Source organism: Apodemus sylvaticus, chromosome 22 (genome assembly GCF_947179515.1).
Source record: "Apodemus sylvaticus chromosome 22, mApoSyl1.1, whole genome shotgun sequence".
NCBI classification, from domain to species: domain Eukaryota; kingdom Metazoa; phylum Chordata; class Mammalia; order Rodentia; family Muridae; genus Apodemus; species Apodemus sylvaticus.
Window position 1 is genome coordinate 19,433,844 of NC_067493.1, and position 10,994 is coordinate 19,444,837.

At 50.9% G+C, this 10,994-nt stretch overlaps 1 protein-coding gene across 2 annotated transcripts in view; it reads left to right on the top strand.

Annotated features, from left to right (window-relative positions):
• Nucleotides 1–5,429: 5,429 nt before the first annotated feature.
• Nucleotides 5,430–10,994, top strand: part of Stxbp2 (syntaxin binding protein 2) — an 11,595-nt gene continuing 6,030 nt past the window's right edge. Inside the window, exons 1-13 of one of the 2 annotated variants that reach the window (XM_052167714.1) lie at nt 5,430–5,524; nt 6,530–6,579; nt 6,798–6,879; nt 7,561–7,637; nt 8,085–8,202; nt 8,296–8,399; nt 8,764–8,912; nt 9,757–9,841; nt 9,922–10,052; nt 10,137–10,244; nt 10,401–10,458; nt 10,577–10,642; nt 10,722–10,802. In XM_052167714.1, the coding sequence (XP_052023674.1) occupies nt 5,488–5,524; nt 6,530–6,579; nt 6,798–6,879; nt 7,561–7,637; nt 8,085–8,202; nt 8,296–8,399; nt 8,764–8,912; nt 9,757–9,841; nt 9,922–10,052; nt 10,137–10,244; nt 10,401–10,458; nt 10,577–10,642; nt 10,722–10,802 (1,146 nt within the window). In that variant the 5' untranslated portion in view covers nt 5,430–5,487. The remainder of the gene's footprint in view (nt 5,525–6,529; nt 6,580–6,797; nt 6,880–7,560; nt 7,638–8,084; nt 8,203–8,295; nt 8,400–8,763; nt 8,913–9,756; nt 9,842–9,921; nt 10,053–10,136; nt 10,245–10,400; nt 10,459–10,576; nt 10,643–10,721; nt 10,803–10,994) is intronic. The other variant, XM_052167715.1, reaches the window with a different exon arrangement.

Below are 10,994 nucleotides of genomic sequence, written 5' to 3' on the forward strand. Positions count from 1 at the left end.
TTACAGCCGGGCGGTAGTGGCGCATGCCTGTAATCCCAGCACTTGGGAGGCAGGGGCAGGCAGATTTCTGAGTTCGAGGCCAGCCTGGTCTACAGAGTGAGTTCCAGGACAGCCAGGGCTATACAGAGAAACCCTGTCTCAAAAAAAAAAAAAAAGTTACTTTTGGGCTGGAGAGATGGCTCAGCATTTCAGAGCACCGACTACTCTTCTGAAGGTCCTGAGTTCAAATCCCAGAAACCACATGGTGGCTCACAACCATCTGTAATGAGATCTGACGCCCTCTTCTGTGCTGTCTGACAGTGTGCTTACATATAATAAGTAATAAGTAAATAAAACCTTTCTTAAAAAAGTTACTTCTCTTTCACTTGGGGCAAGGGAGGAGGGTTTGCGTAGTAGTGTATGTGTGCCCATGTGATGTGTGCGTGCTCGTACGAAGGCCAGAGGGCAAGGGTAGGCGTCTGTCTGCATCCGGGTGTCTGTCTGTATTACTCTCTACCTTTATTTCTGAGACGTGGTCTGAAAAATTAAACCCCAAGCTCCTGCATTGCTGGGCTGGCAGGGCGTCGCTCATCCTGGCTTTAGAACTATTTTATATTTATTTTGTGAATGTGGGTCTTTTGCTTGCAAATATGTGATGTGCTCATGAGATCAGAAGAGGGTATTTGGATCCCTGGAAATTGGAGTTATAGGTAGCTGTGAGCCACCATGTAGGAACTGACAATTGAACTTGGGTTATGTGGGAAAGAAACTGATCAGTACTTTTAACCACTGAACCCCACCCTTGCCCCACTACCTACCTACCTCACCTCCTCCCTTTTCTCTCCCTCTCTTCTTCCCTCCCTTCCTTCCTTTCTTGACATGTAGTCCTGGGTGTCTTGGAGCTCCTAGTGTCATTCTCAGGAACACTATCCACTTCTTTGACACACACATTTGTAATCCCAGCACTCAGGAAGATCTCAAGTTCAAGGCCAACTTGGACTACATAGGAAGGTCCAGGTCAACCAGAGTTACATAAAGACACCCAGTCTCAAACAATGGTGACACCAAAACAGGAAATATATACCTTGCAGGTTAAGGGTTCTGTTTGCAATTAAGATAGTTAGGAGTAAGTTCCTGTTTCTTAGCTATGCTGTAAACGTTAAGTTTTTAAGACATACACATCGGGGCCCATGATGAATACGGATGTTCATCCATATTCTTATTCCTTTCCTTTCATTGTTTTTTCTAACAATGCATCATTTACAGGGGCACCTCTCTTGCCCCTGTAAACATGTTATCTCTCCTATAAAAGGCACAAGAGGCCAGTAGGGCTGCTCTTTAAAATCCTGACTTGTGAAGAAGTGGCTGTTTGACCAGTCCTGGGTGCACCCCACAATTCAGCTTGCTTTAGTCAGACAATTGTGGACTTGGCTTTTCCCTCACAATCCTCAGGCTAAACGTAACAGCCAAATGGATTATGGCAGTATAATGTATAATGTATAACACTTTAGTACGCCAAAAGTCATTCCTTTGTATACGTTTGTGAGGATCATGACACATATGTGGATGTGAGCTTTCAGAAGTCAGTTCTCTCTTTCAGTATGTGGTTTCCTGGGTTGAACTGAGGTTATCAGCCTTGGCAGAAAGTGCCTTTCTTGGACTAGCTGTCTCACCGGTCCTGTGAATGACTTTTCAATGAAGCTGTTAAAGAAGAAAGGAGGAAGGGAAAGAAAGAAAGGAAGGCCCTCATCTTAGTCAGGGTTTAATTGCAGTGAAGAGATACCATGACCACGGCAATTCTTTTTAATCTTTATTTATTTATATTTGTGCATTGACATTTTGCCTACACGCGTATCTCTCTGAAGGTGCCGGAATTCCTGGAGCTAGAGTTGCAGACAGTGGTGAGCTGGCGTGTAGGTGCTGGGAATTGAACCCAGGTCATCTGGAAGAGCAGCCACTCTTAACCACTACGCCATCTCTCCAGTCCCAGATCATGGCAATTGTTTTAAAGATTTGTTTATTTATTATATGTAAGTACACTGTAGCTGTCTTCAGACACTCCAGAAGAGGGCATCAGATCTCATTAAGGATGGTTGTGAGCCACCGTGTGGTTGCTGGGATTTGAACTCAGGACTTTGTGCTCTTAACTGCTGAGCCATCTCTCCAGCTGGATCATGGCAGCTCTTATAACAGAAAATATTTAATTGGGTCTGGCTTACAGCTTCAGAGGTTCAGTCCGTTATTATCATGGTGGGAAGCATGGCAGCAAGGAGCTGAGAATTCTACATCTTGCTCCACAGCCAGCAGGAGACCGTGTGCCACACTGGGCATAGCTTGAGCAAATATGACCTAAAAGCCCACCTCCACGGTGACACTTCCTCCAACAAGGCCACACTTTCTAATAGTACCACTTTGTGGACCAAGCATTCCAACACAAGTCTATGGGAGCCATACCTATTCAAACCACCAGAGGTCCCAAGTCCTACTTAGGGTGGCGGGCTGTCCTTGTTGACCTGTAGCTGTTAGATCTTATGGGTTGGTTCTAAGGGTACACGTTTATATTTCCAGTTACTCAGAAGGCTATAGCAGGAGGATTACAAATTCAAGGCCCACCTGGTGATTCAGTGACGCTCCAATTCAGATGAAAAGAAAACTGGATCAATAGAACAACAAAAAGTCTTTTCTCGGCACAACTCTTGTCTTAACCTGAGAAACCCATCAAAGAGGGATAGGTTAGTTTTGTCAGGTCCCAAATAAAACTCAGTGTTGGGTCTCAAATCAGTTAACCGAGGTGCCTATCAGCATCCCCGAGCACACTATAGCCTCCACGATCACTGAATACCTGTGGCTTCTCTCTGCTCGCCTCACTCGGAAACCTCTCCAGCTTCATTTCCCTCCTTCCAGCTTTTGACTCCTATATAACCACACACTCTCTTGGGTCTCTTGGGTCAATCTTGGCTTTCTCTGTCAGCTTGCTCCTCTCTCTTCTCTTCCTCTGGGTCTTTCCGTCTCCCTCCTCTCGTGGCCCAGTTCAGTCTACTGGTCATGTCTAGTCTACTGCTTTCTCTCCCTGCTTTCCGGAGTGAGTCCTCTAGATGCGTCGGGATGTCACTCTCCCTTGTCTGTACAATCAAATCCTCCTCCTCACCATACTCGGAGCGGGCATGTTCTCATTTTCTCTCTAGTTTGACTTACCTTAGAAGTCTGACCACTGCCTCTCCCCAGTGCCACCCGTCAGCCACCACGTGTTTACTTGTAGCTCGCCCCTTGCCCTTCTTCACTTCATTTAGGGTTTTTTGTTTTTTTTTGTTTTTGTTTTTGAGACATGGTATGGTATCCTGTAGCCTAACCTGGCTATTAAGAAGCTATGTAGTCAAGGAAGAACTTGAATTCCTGATCCCCCCTCACCTCTAGGAGTTGCTGTGGTTACATGTGTAGCATGCTATGGTGTTTTATGTGGTGCTGGGTTGGAACCCAGAGCTTTGCACATAGTAGGCCAGCACTCTACTGACTGAGCTCCATTCCCAGCCCTATCACCTGTTAGATCTGAAGTCCCGTGCCTGTGACTGATACAGAGACTGTGCCCTCTATGTCCCAAGGTGTCAACTCCTCTCTAGAGGAAAAAATGGAAGCAGGCCTCAAAATTCTGAGTTTAATTTGAATCACCTACTGTGCGTGAGTGTGTGTGTGAGTGTGTGTGTGTGTGTGTGTGTTTGATCTGTTTCTGTGTCAGCACATGGATGCAATTGTCAGCCTTTGTGTGTGGCTCTTAAGGTCATAAAACTGTAACAAATAACTGGGGTTGTAGTTCAGTGGTAAAGTACTTATGAAATACATGTGTGATTCTGGGTTTGATCCTCAGTCTCTCCGTCTGTCTCTGTCTTTCTCTTTCTCTCTCTCACATACACATACAGACATAGACACAGACACACACACACACACACACACACACACGCTTTTTAAGGACTAGGAACCTCTTCAAAGCTCGTGAGCTGTCATGGACGGAAGGGTTGACAGATGTGAAGGGGGGAGGCGAGGCGGGAGTGCTATGACATCTGTCTTCTGTCTTCTGGACGTTGTGTGGACGTTATATTCATGGGCTCCCTGCGCCTCACTCTTGGTGTTACCTGTGCAAGATCAGGCTAACATATCAGTTGGGTATTCAGTGCCAACTGAACTCAATGGACCACAGAACAACATAAGAGAGGACATGAAGTGGGGGTGCGCTATGTATTTGGGGGTATCTGGGGGAGTGGGAGAAGGAAGTTGGGGTGGATGATGTGATTGTCACAGGTTCAGAAAGCCTCATTCTTTTCTGAACGATTGGAAATTATTATTTACAAAAGGAGATTCTATGCATAATTATTAAATGTGTAGATTATATGTGTAAATTATTTGCAAAGGAGAGAGAGACGAGAGAGAGAGAGAGAGAGAGAGAGAGAGCTTTTCTTCAGTAATGTAGCCATTGGTAAGTTGTTTATGCTCCTGTAAGCAACCCCAGTTAAAACCCATTGGGGGACACACACACACAACCAGACATACAAAGTAGAAGGGGCACCAGCAGGGAAGAGGAACGGCATCGTCCAGTATGGGCTTCAGAGGGAATGAAACCCGTTATCATGTGCAATAATGCATGCTAATGAAAAAGGCTGCGAGCACTCCTTCATGAACAGGCACAGCTACGTGCTCATAGTCTTCAGAGCTATGTTCCTGTCTCACCACGGGGCTCTTATAGAATGTTGAGACCGAGAGCAAGCTGCTGCGTAGTGAGGTGCCTCGTTAGTGGAGTCTCCCTTGTACTCCCTCCTCCGAAGTCCACCAAATGTTGTCCAAGCTTGTACTATTAGTCTTTTTTTTTTTTTTTTTTTTTTTTTGATTTGGTTTTTTCGAGACAGGGTTTCTCTGTGTAGCCCTGGCTGTCCTGGAATTCACTCTGTAGATCAGGCTGGCCTCGAACTCAGAAATCCGCCTGCCTCTGCCTCCCAGAGTGCTGGGATTAAAGGTGTGCACCACCACTGCCCGGCTTAGTCTTTGGATCCCAAAAAGCAGTTGTAAAGTTCCAGATTTAGAAAGTCCCGCTGTCGCTGTCCTTTGGGTGGGCACACGATATCACAGACGGAAGAATTTCCGGACAGGGTGTTATTTGTACCCAGGCGAGATGAGTATTTTTACCGCTCTGCCATCGCGCTAGGCAAACTTATCCCAATGTATGTGAGCAAGGGAACACTTAAGACTCCCACGAAGGATTCCTCGAGGGCGCACACAAACAGGCGAGTGTCCGTTTGAGTCCCCGTCATAGTCATCGTGCCTTCCCCTGAAGTGGAACTAAGCGGTGCTGTTGGGACCCCCAACTTGTAGAGATACTGCGAGATCACACGATCGGGAGGCGGGACCAGGTGCGCAGGGGGCGTGACCCGAGCCCACGGGGTGGGGCCCACGTGGATGACGCGCAGGGCCACGCCCCCACCTTGGGACCGACCCGGAAGCGGCGCTACTCCTTGGGGGAAGATGGCGCCCTTGGGGCTGAAGGCTGTGGTAGGGGAAAGTGAGTGTCACCCCGCGGCGGGGCTCTGGTGTTCTCTCGGCTGTCCCTTGGGGGGGTCTGGGGACCTCGGGAGAGGTGAGGTGCACGGATTCTAGGATCCCGGGGTCCTGACGGTGGGGAGAGCACCTGACTCCTGAGGGGACGGGCGGGGTCTTGGGCCCAGCTGGACTGCCTGTTTTGCAGCTGGCAGAACAGAGTTGGGATGGGGAGGACTCAAACAAACGAGGAGAGGGAGGCACAGTTTCGCGTCTAGACCTTTGGGCCTGCCTCCGCTACAGACTGACGAGTGTCTGAACCCTGAAAGTTAAGGGGCTGTGGCCTCAGGGGTCCGACAGTGCCCTGGTCAACAACCCCCAAGTTATGTCTGAGCACTCAGGTGGTGTGCACACGCCCCATGGAGGTGATGAAGGGGACACTTCTTTTGCATCATGCCTCGGAGCTCCCTGGAATGGCTTAACTTCTCCCCCTTGCAAGCTCAAGTTCTTGGTAGGGAGAAGAGGGCTTGAGGACGCCCCTCCCCCACCTCCAGTAGTTCCGGCCTCAGCTACTTCTTCCGCCCTGATAACAGTGTGGACTCACTCTGGTGCACTGGGCAGGCTCTGGGCAGGCTACCTTTCTTTCCCCTTTCCCCTACTCCTTCCTCTGGACAGAACAGGATTTTGTGGAAAGGTCCAGTACCTTGCTTGGTGTTGAAAAGAAACCTCCCCTACATACACCTGGCTTAGTGAGATCCTCAGATCTGGGAACCGAGCATTCTAGTCTAAGGGACAGCAGGAGGACCTCACTCCCATTCACGCAAGTCTCTAGGACGGACCTGCCCTGCCCTTTGAGCATTGTACCAGGTAGACCCAAGGGTGCTTAGCTAAGTTCTCTGACCTCAGAGCACCTCAGTGTGTCTATCCTTAATTTGGGGGAAGTGACAGGAGCTTCCCCTCAGGGTCCAGGTTGGGGTCCAGCCTAGAGGACTAGTGTCCCAAGCCCTCTCGCCTTATCTCTTCCCTGTAGAAATTCTAAGCGGAGTCATCCGGAGCGTTAAGAAGGATGGCGAATGGAAGGTAGGGGCTGAGGCGGAATGCCTGGATACCCAGGGGCAGCCTTTTACCCAAATCTATGCAGGTACCCCAGAATGCAAGGGTTGCCTCAAGAATTCCTTGTATAAGTGTTGCTCCACAGGGTGGGTCTGGGTGGATGGATGCCCGCTGCCTCTGCTTCTCCTGGAACCAGCTGCAGACTCCCCGTGCGGCTCACCTCTCCTGTGTCTCCATCTGGTCAGGTTCTCATCATGGACCACCCAAGCATGCGCATCTTGTCATCCTGTTGTAAAATGTCAGACATCTTGGCGGAGGGCATCACCAGTGAGTGGATGAATCTGAGGTGGACCCCTGGAATGTGGGGCGTCTGGATATTGCCCCCGAGTGTGAGATCCCTCAGACTGGCTCAGTCCACAGTTCTCCCTACACTGCCTGGCACGTGTGGCCAAACGCATGCTCTCAGCAAGGAAGTTTGTAGGATTCCTTCCATGTGGGATTTCCTGATTGCAGTCCCTAAAGAGTTAGCCTTACTGATTGTCACCAGCTCAACCTGCTGAGCTGAGCATACAGTGCCTTTGGCGGGATGCCTGCCTAAACGTGAGCAGAGTTCAGTCTCTAGCACTGTATACAATGATTCTGGAGGCAAAGGCCTGTAATCTCAGCGCCGAGGAGGTGGGGGCGGGAGTGTCACAGGTTTAAAGTTAGTCAGCTCATGAGTTCAAAGCCAGCCTGGGCTGCATGAGACCAAGCAAATAAAACAATGACCCTGTACCCCATAAAGGTGTCTCTCAAGAATGTGTAGACACCAAAAGCTGTGGTGCTCCAGTGTGCAGAGCCTTGACTGTAGCTCTCTAAGCTGGGGAGCCTGGGGTGTATATTTCTATTTAAGACCCCAAGGGAGTAGTACCAGCCTTCAAAACACCACCGCCATGGGTCCAGTTCCTGGTACCTGACACCCGTCTCCTCTCCATGCCACCCATGTGTCTCTTCCTCTGCTGCTTTTAGTTGTGGAAGACATAAACAAACGGAGAGAACCCATTCCTAGCTTGGAGGCGATTTATTTGTTGAGTCCCACGGAGAAGGTACCTGTAATAGTGAGCCTCTGTATGTGTGTGTGGTTGTGTGTGCTTGAGTGGTATACTAGCAAGAGTATCTTAATGTGCATAATGTGTGTGTGCGCACCCACGATGTATATACATGCACACATGTCACCATACACGTGTATGTGTATGCGAATGCCAATGTATACGTGTATGTATCAGAATTGTGGGGATGCATGTCAGGATGCATGTGTGCATGTGTGCACATGTCAGTGTATGGACATCAGAATATAGGTATTTATGCATACATGTGTACATATCAGAATTTGTGTTTGTGTGTGCATATAATCAGAATTCAGGCATGTGTATGCATAAGCATGAGTGTACAGAATATGTGCATGTATCTGTGTGTGTGTATGTGAGTCTCCCCTCAACAATCGACAATTGCACAGCATGGGGAAATGAGCATCAGTTGGGGGTCCCTTGCAGAAGATAGAGCTGAGTCCAGCAGTGATCTCTACTCCACAGTCAGTTCAGGCCCTGATTGCAGACTTCCAGGGGACACCAACCTTCACCTACAAAGCAGCCCATATCTTCTTCACTGACAGTGAGTGAGGCTAACCAGGGTGTTGGTTGCTGTGCTGAGGTGGGGCGTTTGGTGACAGAACATTGGTCTGATGGTCTCCCCCTGCCAACCCAGCATGCCCTGAGCCCTTGTTCAGTGAACTGGGCCGCTCTCGCCTGGCGAAGGTGGTGAAGACATTGAAAGAGATCCACCTTGCCTTCCTCCCCTACGAGGCTCAGGTACAGTTCCAGCTTGTGGTGAGGAGAGGGTGGGCCATCCCTGACCGAGTGTGTCCAGACTCCCTCCAAAACAGACAGAACACCAACAAGGAGTGGACGATTACCAGGCCCTTTCCTGGAGCACTAGCCCTCTGCACATTCCTAACAGGCAGCGTGGGGTATAGGGCAGAGTTGTCTCATTCCCCAAAGTGGGAAGGAGCAAGGAGTTATCTCTGCTCCCTCTCAGCATCCGCTGGGGCCTGCTTCAAAGCTGGCAAGACAGGTTCCAGAGGATACCGAAGACCCTGGGAAATGCAGGGACAGCAGCGGGAAGTTGGGTTGGGCGTCCTCATAGTGGTTCCTGCGACACTTGTGTCCTTCCCAGGTGTTCTCTCTGGACGCCCCGCACAGCACCTACAACCTTTACTGCCCATTCCGAGCAGGAGAGCGGGCACGGCAGCTTGAGGCATTGGCCCAGCAGATAGCCACACTGTGTGCCACTCTTCAGGAATACCCAGCCATTCGCTACCGCAAGTGGGGACCTATTCCCCACCCTACCCCAGTGCTACCTTTTTACCTTCGCTCTCATTCTGTGCCCATTGTTTCCCTGTGTGTGTGCATGTGTTCATGTGTGTGCATGTGTGTATGTGTGGAGGTCAGAGGTCAGCCTCAGGTGTCTTCCTCAGTCATCCACCTTTCTTTTCTTTTTTGTTTTGTTTTATTTTTGTTTTTTGTTTGTTTGTTTGCTTGTTTGTTTGTTTTTCGAGACAGGGTTTCTCTGTGTAGTCCTGGCTGTCCTGGAACTCACTCTGTAGACCAGGCTGGCCTTGAACTCAGAAATCCATCTGCCTCTGCCTCCCGAGTGCTGGGATTACAGGCGTGCATCACTACCGCCCGGCTCTTTATTTTCTTTTAAAGATTCAAAAAAAAGTGTGTGTGTGCACGTGCGCGCGTGCGGGTGTGAGGGTTCTCTTGTAGTCTAGAGGAGGGCGTCAGACCCTTTGGAGCCTCAGTTACAAGTGGCTGTGAGCCTCTGGATGTGGGTGCTAAGCTCAGGTCCTTTGTAGAACAGTTTGAGCCTTTAACCATTTAGCTGTCTTTTTGAGAGGAGGCTCTTCCTGGCCCGGGTTTTCCATCCAGGCCCAAGCACACTGTTAAATGCTCTGGGGCCCTGAGCCTGGCCGGCCCTCACGCTTGTGTGGCAGCCATTTTACTGGCTTAGCCGTCTCCCTAGCTCCTGTGTCCAGCCTTTAACTTGACCCTTACCCACACCCCTAACTGCTACCCTCCACCCCCTACCCTTGATGTCCCCAGCCTATGCCCAGTCCTCCCAGCCCCCAGATCCTGATGTCCCTGTGTCTGACTGCATCACCTCCAGGGGTCCAGAAGACACAGCCCAGCTGGCCCATGCTGTCCTGGCCAAGTTGAATGCCTTCAAGGCAGACACGCCCAGTCTGGGCGAGGTGAGGGGGATGCTGGGGAGATGCCAGGGAGGCCTGGTAGGGTCACAGTCAGTGTCTTCATTCTTCTCTTCCTTGTCCAGGGCCCAGAGAAAACACGCTCACAGCTGCTCATCATGGACCGGGCAGCAGACCCCGTGTCGCCACTGTTGCACGAACTCACATTCCAAGCCATGGCCTATGATCTTCTGGACATCGAACAGGACACATACAGGTAGATGGAAGCAGGAGGATGCCTGCCACCCAGTCCATTGCCAACTTAAGCCCTTCTGTCCTCTGACCTGCACTGTTCTTGCAGGTATGAGACCACAGGCCTGAGTGAGTCCCGGGAGAAGGCTGTCCTCCTGGATGAAGACGATGAGCTGTGGGTGGAACTTCGACACATGCACATAGCAGATGTTTCCAAGTGAGGCCTTGGCAGGGTGCTGGAGTGGGAGGGCTCCAGGCCCCCCATGGCTCGAGACTGGTGCAAGCATCGAGGTGTCTCCAGTCAGCTGGTGGTAAGACGCCTCCCTCCCCAAATGTCTCAGCATCTCCTCTCTCCCCTTCCCCTTCTGTCTAGGAAGGTCACAGAGCTCCTGAAGACGTTCTGTGAGAGCAAGCGGCTGACCACAGACAAGGTAGAGGCCCACGGTGGGCAGGACTTGAGCCTGGAGTGGACTGGAGTGGAACCTCCCTGGTGTAAGGCAGGTCCTGGCCTTCCCCTACAGTCTCTACCCTCGCTCACCCTCACTTCAGGCCAACATCAAAGACCTGTCCCACATCCTGAAAAAGATGCCACAGTATCAGAAGGAGCTGAACAAGGTACGGTGGACAGTCGAACCCACCGAGGCTCAGCCCACCTCACCTGACCGGCTCCCTTAACCCAGTTCCCACCCTACAGTACTCTACGCACCTGCATTTAGCAGATGACTGCATGAAGCATTTCAAGGGCACGGTGGAGAAGCTGTGCAGTGTGGAACAGGTGGGCCTGGGGCCTGGGGAACGCGGCAGTTAGGGAGGGATGGGGCCTCTGAGGGTGCCTCCAGGAGGCAGACCCTAGGGGAGGGCGGGGCTCCCCAGGAGGCAGACCCTAGGGGAGGGCGGGTCTCCCCAGGAGGCAGACCCAAGGGGAGGGCGGGGCTCCCCAGGAGGCAGACCCTAGGGGAGGGGCGGG